At 36.4% G+C, this 22,129-nt stretch overlaps 1 protein-coding gene across 22 annotated transcripts in view; it reads right to left on the bottom strand.

Moving 5' to 3' along the window:
• Positions 1–6,821: 6,821 nt before the first annotated feature.
• SGIP1 (SH3GL interacting endocytic adaptor 1) overlaps positions 6,822–22,129 on the bottom strand; it is a 114,834-nt gene continuing 99,526 nt past the window's right edge. For all 22 annotated transcript variants that reach the window (XM_087960422.1, XM_087960434.1, XM_087960423.1 and 19 more), the window contains 7 exons: positions 14,626–14,737; positions 13,352–13,507; positions 12,770–12,902; positions 12,416–12,618; positions 11,076–11,140; positions 9,946–10,110; positions 6,822–8,581 (listed from right to left, as the gene is read on the bottom strand). In XM_087960422.1, coding sequence (XP_087816548.1) covers positions 8,559–8,581; positions 9,946–10,110; positions 11,076–11,140; positions 12,416–12,618; positions 12,770–12,902; positions 13,352–13,507; positions 14,626–14,737 — 857 coding nt within the window. In that variant the 3' untranslated portion in view covers positions 6,822–8,558. The remainder of the gene's footprint in view (positions 8,582–9,945; positions 10,111–11,075; positions 11,141–12,415; positions 12,619–12,769; positions 12,903–13,351; positions 13,508–14,625; positions 14,738–22,129) is intronic.

The following is a 22,129-nucleotide window of genomic DNA, read 5'->3' as shown; positions in this document are numbered from 1 at the left end:
ATTTTATATATATACCATCATTTTGGCAGCAATGTTGCATTAAAAACTAAGCAGTAAACAGCCAACTAGACTACAGGGATAGTGTATTTCATTTCACACAAAATCTGAGATGTCCAGACCTAAACTTTAATGTTTAAAAATATGCATGTGTATTTTGTGTCCACAAATATCTATAAACAGTTTGTACACAGGTTTTTAAAATATAAAATGATGCAGTATGATATTTGATAAAACACCATGGAATCTATTTCAGGACTCAAATACTGTATCTTTTAGAAGTAAAACCCAGGACCTGCAAATGCTAAACTGCATGCCAGTAAATAATTATTTTTTTTAAATATAAGGTGTACAACAGTTCAACATGACTGAAATTTAATATTTAGTTTTTCTGACCCTTTAATCCAAAATACATGCATGCCTACAGTTTTACCAGCCATTAAAACGTAACTTCAGAAAATTAGTATCTTCTAATGCACTAGTATCACTAGTGTGTTAGGGTGTCCAACTGAGATGCATTTTTTAAGACTCACAGATTGAAGGTAACAGTTCTCATATGCATGTTCATCTGAAGCACAATTACACACTTTTTAAGATCTTAATAAGTGTGTAAGGCAGATTTTAGACTTCCACAGATTGCTTGGTCTGCACTGAAATGCTGCTCACAAAACAATCAATAATCTAATCAATACCAGTGTGATATTGGATTGGTGAAATCCAAGTTCTAGGTGATTTCAGACTGGTCACAATGGTGAAAGTGGCACTGGTATAGGGTCTATACCGTTGGAGGGGCAATGCGATGAACACAGAAAAGAGGGCTTGTATTGCAGTGCTCCTTTGTGTTATTCTGATGCACATTTCTTGCTTTGCTCCTCTCATTTAGGATGCTGATATTTAAGATTCTTACAGGGAAAAATGGGAGGATTGATGTCATGTATGACATCTTGAGCTGAATGAAAGATGGGATATGGATCTAATAAATAAACACCCTAATATTTGAAATCTAAAAGGTACCACCTTCAGCTATAGAAAATCCTTCTTACCACTTAAAAAAGAGAAATTGTTCTGAGAAATTCTAATGACTGTGGATTTCTAATGACTCTGTGGGGCAAATTTTTAATCATTTAAGATGATTAGCATCACTGGAATTAGCTCTTGCATCAGCTGATTAAAGAAATGCATGTTACTTTCAGTATCTGCCAGGAACAGACTTATACATTTGGAAGCAAAAATGGTTGATTTGTTTGACCCAACCATTGAACAGATTGATTTTAAAGTAATCAAACATGTTGGCTACCGTGATAAAATACCATGGTGGATTTTAAAATTAGGTATTTAAAATGGGGAAAATTATGAAAATATAAAATTATAATTATGAAAATTATAAAAATATGCATTCTTCAGCTAATGCATTTTTTTTTGTCATATCTAAGAAATGTCTTCTGCCCAGATCAATTAGATAATATATAGTTCATACAGATAAATAAAATGAATGAGCAAGTTTTTTCATAAATTCAACGTGATGGTTGACATAATGTTAAAAAGTAGTTCACCTAAGTCTCAGATGGAACACAGGCAGAAGAATTACACCCACATATAACACATACACACACCCTCAACAGTAGGTACATTTTATTTCATATGTTACAGAGTAGATATGTTCATCCTCGAACTATCTTGACACAGGATCAGGATATCCCATCTCTTACCCTTCATATGCATTAGAGTATAATTCTCCAGATTCTGAGCTAATATTAGCGATGACTGCTGTACCTAGGAATCATAATAGTAAATCACACACGGAGAGTACCAGACTTGCAAGATTTTAAATCTACTGGGAGAGTGCCTATCCAAGAACAAGATTGGTTCACTATGAGCATAGTCTACTCACCAGGACCAAGAAGAAAAATCGGTTTATTATTTTGTGAACCCCCATGATGTAAAGGAACAATTGAAAGACACAAACCTTTCTATACAAAGAAGATAGCAATAGCCAATAGCCATAGCACTTAGACTTATGTACCGCTTCATAGTGCTTTACAGCCCTCTCTAAGCAGTTTACAGTCAGCATATTGCCCCCAACAATCTGGGTCCTCATTTTACTGACCTCGGAAGATGGAAGGCTGAGTCAACCTTGAGCCTGTGGGAATCGAACTGCTGGCAGTCATCAGAATTAGCCTGCATAGTGCATTCTAACCACTGTGCCACCACGGCTCTTAAATGATGCTTGAAACTTATTTTATGCTTATTTTAATACTAAAATAATATTTTACTATTAAAGCATAGAACAGGTAGTCCTTGATTAATGACCAATCACCGAATGACCACACTTGGAAGGCTTTGTATCTGGGCCTCATTTATAGTCATCTGCAGTGTCCTGCAGACATGTGATGGTGTTTTACTATAATTTTGTGAAAAACTGGCCCCATGGCAAACCTTGGTTCATTTAATGACCATGGCATTTGCTTAACGCCTATGACATCCACTTAATGACAAGTGCAAAAAAAAGTAGAAAAATCAGGTCAGTCACATGACCAACCCATTTTATAATTGTGAAAATGTACAAACATAATGGGCAGGCTCTGTTACAGTTGTAATTCCAGGACTACCTGTTAAGCGCTCTCTCTCCCCCCCACTCTCTCTCTGTATGTGTGTGTACACACATACACAAACACACACATGTGTATGTGTGTATGTATATACACACACAGTACATACATATATGCACACACATACTTTACAGCATAATTTCAAGTTAGTATGGTATGATTATTGGAGAAACTGTCTTATCCTTGAACAATTAAAATATACACTACCTGAAATATGTAGAGTGCTGTGTAGATGATAAAAGCAGTACTTTTATGCCACCGCGAACAAAAAATTGGCTGAATTACTTCTTAAAATAAAACAAATCTTTCAAGCAGAGAGGCACGTCATAAATATCAGCCTCCCAAGTAGATCAGATAGGAAATGTGACATGATGAGTTAATTTTATTTTATTGTAAGGGTACATTATCAGAATCTTGCAAGTCTGAAAGTACAAATCTCCTGCTATCACTTTCTACCTTCTGATAACTTAGGAAGATCTTTTCTAACTTTTTTTCTCTGCCCACTTACTCAGTAGTGGATTACTTCCACTTTTACTCTGATGGTTCCCAGAGCAACATCTCCCCTCACCTGCCTCCCCCACCCCAATTTTCTAAGGCCATTCTCACATTTCAAAAATTAAAAGAAATAAAATTAAAAGAAAATGTGGAAGCGTGAAGTAGGAAGCAAGCCAGCGGAGGATACAGCTAGTCCTTGACTTACAACCATTCATTTAGTGACTGTTCGAAGTTACAACGGCACTGAAAAAAGTAAATTATGACTGTTTTTTCACACTTAGAACCATTGCAAGCTTCCCCGCGGTCACGTGGTCAAAATTTGAGCACTTGGCAATCAGCATGTATTTGCAATCATTGCAGTGTCCTCTAGTAATGTGACCATCATTTGTGACCTTCCCATCCAGCTTCTGCCAAGCAAAGTCAATGGAAGAAGCCGGATTTACTTATCAACCATGTGATTCACTAAACTATCTCAGTGATTTACTTATCAACCATGTGATTCACTAAACTATCGCAGTGATTTACTTAACAACCATGCAAAGATGATTGTAAAATCAGGCACAATTCACTTACTAACAGCTTTACTTAGCAAAAGAAATCCTGGTCCCAATTGTGGTCAAGGACTACGTACAATGGTTAGGGCAGGGGTGTCAAACTGGCAGCCTGTGGGCTGGATGCATCACGCACAGACCACACCCGCTCCGGCTCCACTAAGGCAAAAAAAGTCATGATACATCATGTGATGCGATTGAGTTTCACACCTGTGGGTTAGGGTGTTGAATTAGGAACACAAAGATCCAGGTTCTAGCCCTTCCTTAGGCACCAAAGCTAACTGGGGTGATCATTTGGACAGTCAATCATTCCCTCTCAGCCCCAATCAGTAGCCACATCTGCAAAAAGCTAGGTGAAAAATAACACCTCTTGTCCTATCACGACCAATAGGTTTTGCTAAGCAGTCTCAGTACACAACCAGAGGTGCTGCAACCAAGTGGAACAAACAATAAGAACAACAAAAAGGAGGAAGAACAAAGACCTTTTATATTTTAATTGCTGTCTTACATTCACAATAAAACCATAAGTCCACCAAACCTAGATGGCTACCTAACCAGTATAAATGACATTCATTTTCTAAATGGGCTTAAAACCAAGTTTACTTTTTCCTGACTTTATTGAAGTCCTTGAAATTAGCATAGTAATTTATGATGGCTTGGCTTTTAGAAGAAACAAAATATCTATTTTTTTTATAGAAATAGTTTTTTAAAATAATAATTTCTTCTATACAGAGCAATCTGGACCCTGATCCAATGGATATTTGCAGACAGTCCCAACACAGATCTGCTATGTTATGAATAAGTGCACAAGAATAAGGGCTCATAGCTATAATGACAACCTGATCCAATTGACAGGCCTTGCACACCAATACAGGCAATTGCTTCCCATTGTAGCTTGCTTAAAAGGCATGCTAAATATTTAATTTTCTTTTCTTTTATGAAACAGGTTTTCTGGAATATGCTTTTTATAAAGACGATTCATCCAGCTGTAGCACAGAATTCATATATCTGTATGATTACCCTGTTGATTAATGTTCTTACTTTCAGCTAAGATATTTCTTCTTTTAGTTTCCAGCTATGAAATATCAAGCTGGACACAAAAATGTAATTATAACCTGATTTGGTTTAAAATGCTTTATAAAGTCCTTCCTAGTTTTATAGATCTCGATAAAAATTTATTTTAGAATAATATCCTGTAGTAATGGCTAGAGTAAAATGTTCCCATTTAAATCCTTACCTTTGCTCACATAACACTGCAACCTTAAGCACTCAAAGAGCCATTTGGATCTGTTTCCCACAGAAAAGAAAACACCGGGAGTCCCAAAACCTAGGTAGGCATGGCAAACTGAACATCATTTCCACCCAGTCGCATGACCCCCTCCACGCCTACCCAGGTTTTGTGGCTCCCCATGTTTTCTGTGGGAAATGGGTCTCTCTCTCTCTCTCTTTCTACTTCCCTCCCTCCCTCTCTCCCTCTCATTTCTGTTTTTTTGTGTTTTACCTTCTTAGGCGTGATTAGGCCCAATCACTCCCAAGGAGGGGAGGGCGAGGGGTGGGGCCAGCCACTGTTGGGATCACCCAACAGGGAGCCACAGCAGAGGGCCCAAAGAGCCGCATGTGGCTCCAGAGCCACAGGTTGCTGACACCTGCACTAGGAGAAGGATGTTTGTAAGGAACAATCGTATCACTAAGCAAGAGCAATACTTATGTTTTTGTCCATTGTTATATTGTTACTAATGAACAATTATTTATGACAACCTTTTAACCTGTGACTTTTTCTCTTATTAATTTATTTCCCAGATTTTAAAGGCTGATAGTTTACAATAGCCACTTTCAGAAAACCGTCAGTAGAGCCACAAACCATGAATTTTGTGGAATTGACCTTTGAACAGCCCCAACTTGAGGAAAGCTATACTTCTACTTGGAAGTTTATTTTTGGTAAATAAGCTCAGAAACAATCTACAAGCAGATTTTTTTAAAAAAGATCTGTCTTTCATTACATTATTCATATTTTTAATAATCCTAATTAATAATTTTAATTGTACTAAGGAAACAGGAATCATCAACAACCAAAAAAGCCTATAGTTATTTGAGATTAAACAGGTATATAAATCAAGCTTCAATAAGATGTTTTTGTTTTTTCTATTAAGTCTGGTAAAAAAAATTTAGAATTGTGTAATTGGCTAAAGATTCAATAACTATTTTTCTTTTTTCAGGAATAAATCAAGACTTTCTAAAGAAATGCCGGTAAATGTATCTCTGGTGGCTAAATTTTTAAAATTGTATAAAATGCTGGATGCTATTATTTTAGATGCAATGTAATGCCTATTTTCCAATTCATTGCAAAAATAAAATCTATAAGTCATGTTGTTTCAACACCTTTCTTGTAATCTATGTAATCTTTCTGAGATAATCTTTACATTACAAATTTTGCAAATTATTTTAATTTAAACTGAATTTTGATTTCATATTTATCAATGAAGAGTTTAAAGATTTTCAGTCTCCTTTATTAGCTTTAATGTTATATTTTTGAAAAATGGAAGGGGTTCTCCACATTTGAATAACTACTTACAAGTAAATTATTTCCTTTGCATAAAATTAAGTGTTTAGTTCAAATCAGAATATATGAAATTTCTGTTGGCACTAATTAGGAAATGCAACAGATACCTGAAATGGCCAATAGAGACTCAATTACCTGGTAACTGGTATGCATTGTAAAACAAAACAAAACAATTCCAGAGTAGAAAAATTCTCTATTCATTAAGGAAGCAGAAATGTGCTTCCCTTTGTCAAGCTTTTGTGATACTGAGTAACAAATGCTAGCAATAGGCCAATTTCACTTTCAGAGGAAAGAGCAAACATGGTAAGATTTACAAAAATGCAAAGTATAAACACAAAGATAACTTATCTATTTGAAACCATGCAGAGCTCTAGCAAAAATCAATCTTTATCGTATTTATTATTGAGATTGAGAAGCCAATGAAGCTTAAGGGGGGGACACATTTTTTGGATTGTATATTATATTTTCCATAAAATTAGTTCTATAGTTTTCAAATACAAGACTCATACTAAAAGGAACTAACAAAACAAGGTATTTGATGTATGTGGGATTTCAATTTCTATCACTGCAAGATATATATTTTTTTATATTGGATGATAAACAAATATATTCATGTCCAGATAGAGCCTTTAATTTTGTCTGCTTGTTTTAATGCAGACATAGCTGCTTGTCAAGTACAGCTATTTTCACATGCAAGTGAGACAGTTGGATGCCAACCTAGTAAGACCACAGTTTATAAAAATACTAGTCATAAGCACAGAAAATAGCAGAACAGATACTCTGCACCTCTTACAATGACTTCTCATACAATATTCGTTATTTCTGCTGCATTCAGCTACAGTTCAGGTACCATTTGAACAGATAGATGTGCAGCATTTATTTACACACCTAGTACGTGAGCAACGTATAATCAAATCTTTTGCTTTTTCAAACCCTCCTATGACATGTAACACTGACTAGCAATTTGAAACCTGTTTGAAGTAGAGTATCCTGGTGTTTAAGGAACAGAAACAAAAATCCAGCAATTCTTCTGTCACCTGTTCTTTCTTTGCTGTTCAAATGGCTTCTTTCTTTCCTTTTTTTTTTTTTTTTAGCTTTCAAATCAGCCAGGCTACAAATGTTGATATGTATGGATGATATCTGTGTAATGTGTGTGCAGGAGACACAAACACACACACACAGACAGACATGCTTCTTTGAAGTTCTTGTTTCCCTACACTTAAGTTAAAATCTAGCTGAAGAACACAACGTTGGTCAGAGCCAGTTTTTGGCATGCAAATTGTCCTGTAAGCACATCCATGAAACCAGAGGCTTGCTCAGGTAAAAAAATAAAACCACCACCACAGGATTTCTCTTCATTGCTGGTTATTTGTTAGTCAGCTTCCCCTTGCACCAGGTGTAGTGAAAATAGTGGGAAGTGCACCTTGCTGCCTTTTCTGTGCTTTCCTTCCTTTTTCTATGCCAGACTTCCCAAACTGGTGCTCGCATGTCAGCTGATGTCCAGCATTTCTGCAAGGTACCGGTTGAGGAAGGCTGCATAGAGCTTGCATAGCAGAAATATTTCTAAACCATTGTGCTCTTCCTTTACCTTCATGTTCACTCATGATAGACTAACAAAAAGAAACAGCTATCTCAGTACAAGCTTTATCTCTAACTGTTATCCAAAAATTTCTTCCCCTGCCCCCCTTTTAAACTTACTTCAGACAATGTTTAAAGCGAAAAACTACATTTGTATCATAATCACCTCAACATTTGCTCTGAGATGTTCTGAAGTTAAACCAATTAAATACTTAAAGTCATATCTGTTTATTTATGTGACTATATTTGTATGACATATGCTGTGAACTGAAAAACATAATCAATGAATTTGCAGGTGAGCTAAATTTGACATTCTTTTTGAGGCACTCCTTTTCCCACAGCTGTTAGTGTTGTGTTCAAATTGTATACATTGACAAAATGCATCTGCCTCTGAAAGCTTGTCTCATTCAGCATTACTACTATTAAATTTATAGATATATCACAGTTTAAATTACACCCATTTCTTGGACGATAAAATGCTAAAACTCAAGTGTCTAACTGCCAAAATACAGCCTTACTAGAATGAGTACAATTTACAAATACAATAATTACAATTTAAAACATGAACAATATTACATCTAGAAGTAAATACTGTAGGACTGATCAACATGGCATTTTCTGAGAGAGAAATGTTGAATTGCTGATGCTTTCAACAGAAATGTCCTGAATACAGGATTCAGTTAGTTTTCCCTCAACAGCATATAAAAACCATCCAACCACTGCAGTCCTCAGCTATATGGATTTTCAACATACTTGCATATACTTCGGTTAGTTATCTGCCAGGTACTTTCCTGTAAAAATGATTAAAGGCATGTAAAAAGGAAAGTTAATGACATTTGTAAGGCCTATATTTATTTTTATAAATATACTGTTGCCAACTAAATATAGTATCAGTTAAATTATGAGAATCAAAGTGAGGTCTAAACCAGGGGTGTCCAACCTTGGCAACTTTAAGACTTGTGGAGTTCAACTCCCAGAATTCCTCAACCAGCAAAGCTGGTTGAGGAATTCTGGGAGTTGAACTCCACAAGTCTTAAAGTTGCCAAGGTTGGACACCCCTGGTCTAAATAGTTGATGAGCCCATCATACAACATGAACTTCATTGTACCATTTTGTGGTGCAAGAGGAAAAAGTATAGATGTATTTATTTATTTACTCATTTACTTATACAGTTTGGAGGCTACACAACTCCAGATGTTTCTGGACATCTTACACTTTAGAAAAGAAAGAAGCAAAAACTAGAAAATCAGATCATATATATTCTCTGCAGGGCAGGGCGGGGCAGGGTGGTCAAGCAAAAGAGACTTAATGAAGTAATAAAAGGCATGTTTTTAGCACTAATAAATGTCCTAAATAAAAATGGTCAAGATGTGACCTAAGTCCATATTTCTCCAGATGGTATCCTTTCTATGTGCTGAAGTTGACAAAGCTCCAGTTCACACACAACTGGAACTACAGTGGAGAACATTGGTCTGCTTCCTGATTCAGCAAATTATGAAAAAATAATATATTAAACTACTGAACTTGGTTGAAACAATTATCTGATAATACCTTCATGCTTTAATTGTCTCCATCTGCTTTATAGACTAAGAAGAAGTACATGAGAAGACAAATGGGAAAATAAGCAAGAAAGAGAAGTTGCATTCTTTGCCTGCACATCTGCAGTTCAGTGTTTGATTGACTTGTTTGACTGGTTGAATTATGAACTAAAATATGTGGCTGTCATTGTTTATGAAATCCAAAGTTGGTAGATTTGACCAGGTACCTTCTAACACAGGGGTGTCAAACTCACGTCATCACGGCGGTGTCACGTGACATACCAGGACTTTCCCTCCCTTCGTTAAACCAGCGTGGGCATGGCCAGTGCGTGATGCATCCAGCTCATGGACTGGGAGTTTGACAGCCCTGTTCTAACACCCTGATGACTAAGTGCAAATGACACTGAGACCACACTGATCACATCTAGTAACCCAATTCTTCTTGTTGTTGATATACAGTTCCATTATTAATTATTATTGTTATTGGTCTAAAACAGATGCTTAGACAGAATTTGGCATTTTTCCTATTGAACCTTTCCCAACAATCTGAGATAGGCCTTTAATGATCATTAATATTACCTTAGGAATATTAAAATTAGAATTTAGCTTTTCCTTACCTGCTGCAAATCTCTTTTTTAAAAGTGAAAAACGATAGCCAGATCCAACAAGTTCAATATCACAGCTGGACAGAGTGCTCCCTTCGCTGGTGAACTGCACAACCAGGGGTGAAGGTTTACTTGGTCCCTCAGATAACTGGAATCGTGCAAGCAAGGAACCCACCCCTTCAGACAGAAGATTCATTAAAATACATTAATATAGAAAACAATGCAGTCTTGTGCCTAGACTATAGAAGGCCCATTAGTAAAATACTGGTGTAACATTAGATTTGGATTGCATCTTAATCTTTTCGCATGACAAACTTATGCCCTGAGATAATTGAAGTTTGAAAATATTTTGTAAACTTTTTTTTAAAGGTATGGGTAACTAGTATTCAAGCTTTAAATCAGTTTATTGCAAATTATGCTTTAAGCCATTTGAGCCACTATATGAGGAATTTAAGATACTCTAAATTGCAAAATGGTAGAGTATTCAATTAACCCAGGGTCTCCAAATTTAGCACCTTTAAGACTTGTGGACTTCAATCCCAGAATTCCACAGTCAGCATGCCAAGTTTGGAGACCCTTCAATTAACCTACTGTATCTTTTGCAATTCACAATTTATCCCAGATACACTGGATGAATCTAATAGTCTTGCATTAGTATAACTATTACAACATGTAAATTTTACAAAGATGCTACTACTATGATAAATAAAACTATGTTTGAAAACTTTGGAACAAGGTAAAGTGTTTGGTATCATAGAATCAGTTCATGGTTCAGAAATTTTAAATATATCTCCTGTTAAGATAAGTGTAATTCAATGAAAGTTTATTTTTTATATCTATTTAGGCACTCAGATAACATACTTATTCAATTAGTGTTCCATTTTGGTTTAATATTCACAAAATTGCTAACTGGATGTTACAAAGATAATTGTTCAACATCTAAATATATTTTTGAATTACATAGCAACATAGTTTGTATTGTTTGTATACATCATATATTTTCTATGCTTTCTATTCTAGTCTATTTCTAGTTGAATACTTTAACTATTAGACTAACTGGACCTTGAAAAGATATGAGTGATTGGTCAAAGAATGATGAAGGAGAAGAAAGTTTCACTAGCAATATAAACTTGTATGATTACCTCCATTTTCAGATTTTTGAGAAATATCAGGAATTCTCCACAATATCCTTTGTTGTTCAGTATTCCTAAAAATATGACAAAAATTGGTATAGAGAACACTGGAAAATACTTCCAGAAAAGTTGTATTCCATTCTAGTATATATAGTAAGCAAATTAAGTATCAATCCATCTAACTAAATTTTGTTTATGTTATAGCTTCAGTTATTTTTTTTGCTGAATAAGGGGATAGAGTAAGGCTATGCAAAAGGTTTTGAATGTGAGATATGAATTTATTTGTTAAATTTATTTTCCACCTATCTTGTCCTGGAGTTACTCCATGAACACTTCAGCTTCAACCATAATAATACAAGAGCAAACAATAGATACAAACTCAAGGTTAATCGCACCAAACTTTATTGCAGGAAATACGACTTCAGCAATAGATAGGTAATTCTTTCTGTTCCCACTCTGTCAATCACTCTCTTACTTCTCAGCAATCTGTCTGCTGTGTTTTTCCTCATGCTGAGGCATTGAAAGCATTGAAAGAAATTTCATCACTGTTACTACTAGCTGTAAACTCTTTAAAGCAGGGATCAATTTTACAAATTACGGAGACTCTTAAAAGAGCTTTTGTTTCTTGATGTTATATTCAGTGATGTTTACTGAACTAAATATTAAAACTGACACATTCACTGCCTTTCTCGAGATTTTTTGATGGATTTTTAAAATATTTGTACTATGTTTGAACATTGGCTGGCAAATAATTTTTATATTGAGGGCCCTTGAGAAGGTTCCTAGGGTTCCTGAAACCACAGTTTGAAAAATATTGCATCAAAGCAAACCGTGTATTTTTTGAGGCTTCTGTTTAAAAATTGCCTTAAGGAGTTGACTCATTGAAGTCATGGCCTTTCCCCGCCTCACATTGGTGAAGAAGCCTGAAAAAAAGGCATGGCTGCTTTAATAAATTGCAGCGAGGTACTGCACTTCCACAAAGTCTGAAACCCTTATTAATAATTTATCGAATATACATGCCACAGAACTCCTAGTGACTCTGGGCCATTTCCAGTTGTAAAAACACAAAAACAAATAAGAATGCAAGAAATATCTTAAACACAAAAATAAACCCCCAAAGGAAGAGAGATGGCTTCTTCTGAGTGCCATTCCCTCTTTCTCATCATACTTGAAATGCTAAATACTTATACAGACAAAGTTATGCCAAAGTTTTAATCCGCATATGGCTCCTCATGGCTATAGCTTGACAAGACTATTCCAGGCTTTCCCAAAGGCTTTGCTCAACTTCAGTTACCAAGAAAGTGCATTGATGGAATAAGAAAGAGGCAAGGAACACCTCTGGTTCATACCAAATGGCAGGTGGAAGCACAGCTTGTAGTTTTGTCACTCCACCATCAATAGGAACAAGGAATTGTACATTGTTTAAAGCTACTGGTGTAGTCATTGCCTCTATATTATACTTGTAGTCAATGCGTAGATCTGTGCTTGTGGGTTCACACCGCCAGTTCACTGCAAGATTCAGTGGAGTAGATTGAATACCCTGTGTTGATACCTTGTAAGACAGAAAGAACATTTAGTATCTGTATGAGCCATCAGACACAGAGAAGAAAAGAGTGTGAGAGAAATGCTTCGTAATGAACATCTGAAGGGTTTATGATTAACCTATGATTATAGACTCTGCAAGATCATAAAGGAGCTCATACCTGGTATTTAAGCATATCCACATTATAGTATGTTGCTTGTGGTTTCTGTTCAGACACTTTCTTCAAGTGAGTCATCAAATTTGGCATGTTTACCCAGAACTCCTTTGTGTTGGCATCAGCATGAGTGCTGTCACTGCATTAATTTAAAACAGGAAGAACGCACACCATTCTCATCAATATAAAACATTTGTCAGTTTTGTATTAAAATTATAGTTAATTCCAGCTGCAGAATTTTTCTTTAGGCTAGGGGAAATAAAAACCACAATGTGTGATCTAGTGGTGTAAAGACGACCTATGGACCCATGTCACAGTCTCTTAGGGTAACAGATTGTTTTCTTCTGAGTACTGAAATAGTGTTCATGCTTTTTAAAAACTAATTTTAACCTAACCTAAGTATTACACTGGACTACAGCCAGTTTGATTTGGGTGCCTTTTCAAAGAATAGCAGGGAAAAAAAGGTTTCAATGCAATTTAAAAATCAATTAATAAATCAATAACTTAAGCCATAAACAAGTCTTTTGCAAAAGTTGCAAAAATGGCTATTTCCTGTAAAAAAAAAAAACTTATTACAATGATATTTACCAGCAAAGAAGTTGTGGATTTGGCAAAACATGTTCCAATCTGTTGTAATTTGTCACACGAAATGTTAGAACAGCTGGAGCGGGGTTATTGGCAAAATGTCTAGTAATTCCCGCAGGAAATGACAGCACCATTTCTCCGGTAATTTTTACTATACATCTTCAGAATCAAAAGAACGGCAGGCAGAGAAAAAGAGCACACAAGTTATGCACAACTAGCCAGTTTTAAATCAAAACATACATATGTACAGTTTGATTACTTATTTTCAGCATATTCTACTCTCGCTTCAGACATCTGTATAGAATTAATCTATCATACGCTCATTTGAAACATGAAAAATGGTGTTCAGAAATTTGTGCTATTGTTAAAAAGAAAACAAGTTCTTCAAACATGTCAGAATTACAAACTGAGTTATATCCACAATTTTCATCTTTGAAAAAATGACTACAAAATGTAGTCCAAATGTTTTAGAAAGCAGTTTTTAGAAAGAAAGATCAATGGCTAGGAAAAATGTATGAGGCTACACTCTTTGATTTATTATGTTCCTCTGAGTTACATGAGTATCTAACTTAGCATGAACAGAAATGATGTATGTCCTAAAGATGAAAGGTTATATCATATGGCCTGAAGTAGCTTTAGGATGCATTTGTGCTGGTTTTAGTGATTCTGAAAATGTGGTCCAAAATTAAGGAAACTATCTCTGGGCTGAATCTGGAGTGGCGTAGAGTAGAATGTCACTAAGTGTACTATTGAGGACAAAAGACAGAAGGAGAAATATGGCACTTGCTCTCCTATTTCCAGCTCCTATGCATTGGAAATTTGCTCCAGAAGATTTCCCAGAGACTGATAGCATTGGGGGTAGGGGAGTAAGAGAAAATTCATTATCTCCTTCCACTCATGAGAAAGTTCATTAGATCCTAATTTGTCATCCCTGGATATTAAGGGATATTTGAAGAATTAAGTGGCATATTAATCCCTGGACGTTAAGTGGCATCTTGAGAACTCTGACAAAATGGGTAGCATTAGGAACAATATAAATTAATCTTGAAAACTATCATTTAAAGACTGTCATTAAAAAAAAAAAGATTATGTCCCATTGCCATTCCACATTCCCCCCCCCCCCTCCAACATATGTGTCTGATGAAGATAAATATTTTCTCTAGATTTGTTGCTATATTGTGAACAAATGTTATTCCAGAGGAAATGGGTAGTATAAATCCAATCCAGAATTGCAAACTACATGGGAAGAGGAAGGGAAAAAAGGGCACAACACTCACTTGTTAGGATCGGCTCCTTTGAAGTATGCATTCACAGTTTCAGTGAAAGCTGCAGCTACAGGGAGGGTGTCTTGTGCACCCATTGTTAAGGGGCTGGGTCCTCTGGAAGAGCCTGCAACCAATGAAACCCAGACAGTCTTTTTCTCACTAAATCATTTCCTCCCCCCCCCCCCCCACTTCTTTCAAACCAATGTTAAGAAAAGATAGAGGTGGAGTTAAAAGTACAGGTAGTCCTTGACTTACAACTCCATTAGGGGCCAGGAAGTTTATTGTTAAGCAGCGGTATCATTAAGTGAGGCATCACAGGACTACAATTTGTGTTTTTTTCTTATTGGCTTCCCCACAGACTTTACTTGTCAGAAGCCAGCTGGGAACATCTTAAATGTGACTATAGGATGCTGTGGCTTTCATAAATACACAGCAGTTCCCAAGTGCCTGAATTACAATCACATGAGCGTGGGAATGCTGTGACAAGAGCAAAGGCCACACTTTCTAGCACCGTTGCTACTTTGAACAGTCACTAAATGAATGGTCGTTTGGCAAGGACTACCTCTAAAAGCAAACTTGTTTTTTTTTAATCACAAAAGCAGTCTACAGATATATACAATATTTATACATTTCTTTAAACAGCTAAGCCAACATAATTCAGACAGTATCAAAACAAGAGGAATGTTTGATTGAAACATTTGAATTAAAACACAGGGTTGTTGTTGTTGTTTTTTGCATGGTTGTACAGTAGAACATGACCATTTGGGCCAATCATTTGAGGATTTATATAATGGCAGTCTAGTGGTAGTTGAATTTAAGATCATAATAACCTACTGGTAATAGTGAGTACTCAAATGTTGCTTAAAGGACAATGTATATGAAGGGAAAAAAGGGGGAAGTCAACGAGAGAAAACCTAAGGGATAAATGTGTGCTGGTGGCCCAATATGATTAGCCAAAGAAGGCAAGGTGTTTAACAGATCTGATTATGATGTTCATAAACCTAGGATAATGTCTGGGGAATGACAACCTTGGCTGGAAGGAGGAACAACCACACTAAGAAAGATAATCTGTCTTGCCATTCCTTCCTCCTCCCCCAGTTTAACACAAGGCAGCACCAAAAAAAAGGCTAAATTCAATAGATGCGTCCTCTGAAAAAAAAAGGATAATATATTCCAGTGGAAATTACTTTGAGATGTACAGTTAGTTTTTTGTTTTATGAACCTCTGAAATAGGTTGAGAGACATTAAGAGTTCATAGGTTCCTACATCAGTCTGGTATCATTCACTTGTCTACTAGAAATCTAGAAATTGAAGTCCAAGCATATCTGGAAGGATTCAGGTTTGGAAAAAGGCTGATTAAAGTATTATTCATATGGATTATACCAAAATAACATATATCAGAAGCATTATACTGTGATTTTGGAATAATGTGAGGGTTCCAGAATTTGTCCGTTTCAATCAGTAACTCCGAGACAACCATTATCTCAAAGTGCTTTATTAAAACAGAAACTTGGCACGTCTGTGGAATTCCGAAACTAAAGTTTCCTCCCAGACTTCCCACAAAACTCAACCTACACCCACCCCTTTTCTTTCACACCATAAATCATGTGAACCAATCACCCTTCAGCTGCAATTCTTGCTGCACCATAGAGAATGATCTTGATGGTCTTACATATCTATTTTGTCTACTGAAAACTACTCAAACAACAACAGCCCCTCTTCCAACCTCCGCAGCTGTGTGGCAGCTTTTAATAGGTATTCCAAAGCTGACATATACATCATTTGTGACTTTTTTTAGTAATAGTGTCTAAGCTATAAGCAATTGTTGGCTGCTAAAGTTTAGATAAAATGAATGAAGCACTAGATACAGATGCTGTATATTTTCTTAGTAGCCAGTATATGCAGACATAGTCCATATTATTTTTCTATTATATTTGATTTAGAACAGTGAGAAACTGAAGGTCAAATGTTCCCCTCCCGTTCCCAATACATCAATGATAATGTACAAGAAAAAAAAGTGGGCTTTTGTATATTACACTAACAAATTACAAAAGATGAGAATTTAATTAATTAATCATCTTCTACAAATCTCATGTTTAATACGTAAGCAACAGCATGCTCCCTTTGGCAGCGTTTATATATTTTAATTTTCAAAGAATACTCTGGGATAAGGGTCAAACTTAGAAATCAAGTCAGGAAGAAAAGGTACAGATTTATTTTCAGAGCCTATTATGCATCTTGAATCCTTGCATATGATCAACAAAAAGCTATTCTATGATTTAAACTAAAACTAGAGAATGATGATGCTTTCTATAGAATGGGTTCAATTAAATTGTCATGGCAGCGAAATAGACTTAAATATATCATCGAGCTGTGAGCAGGTGTTTTCTCTGCAGGAGGAGACCATATTTAGTAGTTCAGAAAGCTTCAAGATTTAACCTAGTAATTCCAAAGATGCTCTTTTCAAGCTCTTGCAAGATGTTTCACTTTATTTACTGTGAATAATGCTCTTTTCAGGGGGAAAAAAAAGAGAGAAAAGCATTTACTATAGCAAACCCCAGCCATTTACTTCTCTAAGTACATTGTTAAATAGCTTTGTAGTGCTTCTATCCATCTCTCTCTAGGAAATTATGTTTTCTGAGTTCTAGGTTCCCCCCAAATAGGTAATTTTTGTCATGGGGAGTCAAACCCCTATTCCATACCTTCTCACTGACTGTCATTGGAGATTGTGCATTTTAACTTTTTCCTACTCCTCAGATTGTAAATATCCCATTTAACGAAACTCCTTCATCTCACCTCCTACAGTTTGTATGCCCAATCAGATATACTTCCAAAATAAATAAATAAAATTATATACATACATATAAACATAAATTAAGAAATAATTTAAAATAACTTATTTATTCCTTTTTAACAATGCATAGTAATAATCATTCTTCCCAAACTCTTAGAACCCAAATCATTAGAAAATACCTAGTCCTGTACAGGAAATAAAGTGAATAACAAAATGGTGTGTTAAATTCCTGAACGGAAAGCTGGTAAAGAAAAGCATTATATCGTCAGTTTGTGTAAAAGATCAAGAGGAAAATGGATAAAAATAAAATCTGGCAATGGCTTATAATTGGAACAGTAAAAAAAAGAAATTGAAGGCTCCATTTTGTCTGTGTAAGAGCAAGCTATCAGTACTAATGCAATCAACGCCAGAACTGAAAAATTAAATGATTAAAAATGCAGATTGTGCAAAGAAGTAAAAGAAACAGTAGATTATATACTTCGCTCATGCAAGATGGCACAAACTGATTATAATCAATGACAGAATACAGTCACCAAAACTGATTCATTGGAACATCTGTAAAAAAAAATTATCATATACCAGTTATGTAAAATTGGTGGGAACATTAAGTTGAAAAAGAAGTTGACAATGAACAGGTGAAAATATTATGGGATTTTCAAGTATAGACTGATAAAATCTTAACTCATAATACATCAGACTGTGGTTGAAAGAAAAAATGTGGATAAATTGATGTGGTAATACCAGAGGATAGCAGAATATAAAACTAAGAATTGAAGAAGAACACGAACTAACAAGATCTAAAAATCAAAACTGAAAGAGTATGGTATAAATCAGCTATGGTGATTCCACTTGTTATTGGCATATTGGGTGCCATACGAAAAAGTCTTGGCCAGTACTTAGGAGAAGAAAAAAAAATCTACCTGTCAATTGCAAAAGGCCACAATACTTGGATTCACCCATGTACTACACCGATGCATTATGGCATCCTAAATTCCTGGGAAGAACTTGATCTATATGGAGACCAACATTAGTTAAAGAAGTGGCAGCTCTGACTTCACATGGCTGTGAACAGATAATAATAATAATAATACTGTACTGATTTGTATTTTGGTCATGCAAGTGAATGGAGCAACTGTGCAACAACGGGGATTAAGCCTAAAGTAAAAAAAACACCTCTGATTTATAATTTGGCCCAGTCCCATCAGAACTATGGGCCACCCATCGCTTCTCAAATAAAGGAACAGATATCATCCTCCATTAACTCTCAGCCCATCACAAATATATGCCCTGCCTATGTTTTGAAGCTCTGCTTCAAAGATACTATTTCTATTCCGAGCAATCTCAAGCATTTCCAAGTGGTTGGTCTATCACATTTTATTCCAATCTAACGTACCCCCCAGCACTATTTAGTACAGCATCTTGCATGCTCCCTCCGCCCCAGCACCAAGTTTCTGCCTGTATGATTATTTCATCCTTCCACTTTCTTCCTGTTCTTCTTTCAGTAGACTCATTGATGGATCATAAAGAAAACGAAATCCAAGAAAGTATTCTGGCTACCACATGATTCCCATTTTTGCAAACTACCTTTGTTCTATCCTTAAATTTTCAGGTGACCATAATTTGCATAGGGTGATTGAACCATACTCTTCCTTCTTTCTCCTTTTGTGTCTATTGTACTGCAAAGGCTCCCTCCTCCATACACCTCTTTTTAAAAGTCTGCAGTGTAGACATGTTGGAATACAGGTACACAATTTTAGTGAATAGCAATAGCACTTAGACTTATATACCATTTTACAGCTCTCTCTGACTGGTTTTATGGAGTCAGTATATTGCTCCCAACAATCTGGGTCCTCATTTTACCAACCTCAGAAGGACAGAAGGCTGAGAATGGAATTTCTTTGTTTCCATGAATCTCAATCTTTAATACTGCAAAATTAATACTTACTCTGTACGGACAAAGAACAAAAATCATCTAGTATAGCTAGTCCTCAATGTACGACTTCAACTGAGCCCAAAATTTCTGTTGCAAGGCGGTTGCTGTGAGTTTTGCCCCATTTTACAACCTTTTTTTGCCACAGCTGTTAAGTTGCAGATACTAAGTGAATCATATAATCGTTAATTGAATCTGGCTTCCCCCATTGGCTTTGTTTGTCAATAGCTGGCTAGAAAATTTGTAAATATATGCCAGTTGCCAAGCCCCTCTATTTTGATCATGTGACTATGGGGATTTTGCAACATTTGTAAGTGTGAAAAACAGTCATCACTCACTTTTTCAGTGCTGCTATAATTTCAAACAGTCATTAAACGAATGGTTCTAAGTCAAGGACTAACTGTATAGAGAATCGGGGAATTGATCTTAAGAGAAATAGGCTGGAACTGTTATATAAACAAAGAGGGACTGAAACTTTCCTGAAGTCTTGAGAATCAAGATAGTATCTGGAAAAACCTCAGACAGCGTTCTCCTTGATTCACTGGTTATAACAGAGTAAGGAGAAAAAGTACAACCAGGGCATTTTCTAAAGCGCCTGTAGACCAGACAAGGAATAATGGATGGAAACTGAACAAGGAGAGATTTAACCTGGAAATAAGGAGAAACTTTCTGACAGTGAGAACAATCAACCAATGGAATAGCTTGCCCTTGGAAGTTATGGGCTTCATCACTTGAGACCTTCAAGAAGAGATTGGACTGCCATTTGTCAGAAATAGTGTAGGGTCTCCCTAGATGACCTACAAGGTTCCTTCCAACTCTGATTATGTGTTATCTGGTAGCTTATCTCAATAAAGTGCTAATGTAGTACATCTGTCTATGACATGATGGATATAATCAATCAAGTACAGTTCTAGTTGTATTGCGGAGTTGATTTTTTTGGTCGGATCCTTTCCAGAAGGTTGACACTTATTCCCATTACTAATTTATTGCAGCATCAAGGTAACAATGGGCAGGGGGAGGAGAGAATAGGCCTGTGTTAATGTTAATGGAGAGAACACAGAAATCTGTATTCGGAAATGTCTGGGAAAGCACAGGAATAGAACGAGGACCAGTCAAAAGGAAAAGATAGAGATGATGGATCGATCCACAAAGGGCCAGATAATGAGCTTTATCTGCCCAAATGCAGAAGGCAAGAAAGAAAGGAACAACCAGTCAAGTTCTATGATACCCCTAGACTGGTCCATTGGTAGCACCAACCTGACCCCACTGACAATCCTCTGCCATACAGAAAGGAATTTGTAAGGCTGGCTTCAGAAATGGCCAGGAGCTATGAAGGAGGCAAGCAGCTTAGACCAGTTGCCCCAACCTTTTGGGCACCAGGGATCGGTTCCATGGAGAAAGGTTTTTCCACGGACCGGAGGGGGCACGGTTCTGCATTCTACCTGCATTCCACGAATGGGGTTTCACTTGTTTGCACGGACCGGTTGCTGGCATTTGGGGACCTCTGGCTTATACTGTAGAATTTTGCCTAGTTCATGAAGAACAAAGAAGATAGAAGTTGGTATGTTATAAATTCATAAACATTTAAGACAGGAGGCACACAAGGTGTTAGGGATAACATTGTTTACCCTAACTGGTTTGGGTAAAAATAATAAATAAGTTATCATGGTTTGTTGGTTCAAGTGTGTGTAACTTTAACTACAAGAATGTAATTAAGGGTGTGGTTGTAAAAGCACCATAAAAGAAGCAAGTCAATTGCAGCTCTCTCTCTGGCTTAATGATCCCTAATTACTGGATGGATTGATGACTGCGTTTTCCTTGCTGGAACGGAGGAGAGAAAGGAGTGTTGATTTCTCAACGGAGAGAAGAGATAATACGGACTGATTTATTGTAAGTGAACTGACATTGACTATTCAACACGGACTTTGCAAATTGAGTATACCCGACTGGACTGACTGAAATGATACATGACTAATGGACCGTTTATTTTGACTATGCTATAATTCCTAATGGAATAAACTATATTTTTGATAGCACAAGCGTATCTGTTTTTTACTGCGTGTTAACTAAAATACAAACTTATCTCACACATTTACCTGTCTGCCTATCTGACTACGCTACACATTCTGTTTAGTTTGTTTTCCTTAACACTCGTTGGGGAATTCAGGCTTAACACAAGGAATTACACTTTTTCATTGAATTTCCTACAGATAGTCTTTACAGTTTTGAATAAACTTGTTTGCTAATATATGGTCTTCTATATTCAAGTTTCTGAGGGTTTTTTTAATTCTATTTTTGACTTTAACAATAAGAAACATTAAGAATTGTAGTAAATTGTTAGTTTAGCACAGCAGTCACCAACCGGTGGGCCACGAGAAAATTTTGGTGGGCCGCAGAGAAATCTCACCCCCAGAGCACCCCCCCAAAGCAATTAATCCAGGCTGCACAGAAACACAAGGCTGCTCAGCCCACATGGCCCGTGGGAACCCTCCCCACCCACTCACTCCTTACGCGGCAAACCTGTCTGCTAAGTTGCTATTTTTCCTTTTTCCGTCCATCATCTGTTCTGCTGTGCTAGGAGATTTAGATTAGCTAGGAAGCAGGAAATGGTTGGATTTCTTGCTTTCTGGCTAAGCACAGCCGAACCTCCCTTAGGACTGAAGGTTTGCTTACAAGCAAATTCAGTGCAGACTCATGGCAAGCAAATTTGAGAGACTGAGCTAGCTGATGTCAGATAGATAGATTTCTGAATGAATCTGTGATTCTGTGAGCAACTCAACCTGCCTGCCTGC

Source organism: Notechis scutatus, chromosome 3, assembly GCF_049901735.1.
Source record: "Notechis scutatus isolate UNSWTSFEM ecotype Mainland chromosome 3, rNotScu1.2, whole genome shotgun sequence".
Taxonomy (NCBI): Eukaryota; Metazoa; Chordata; class Lepidosauria; order Squamata; family Elapidae; genus Notechis; species Notechis scutatus.
This window is presented reverse-complemented; position numbering and strand designations above follow the sequence as displayed.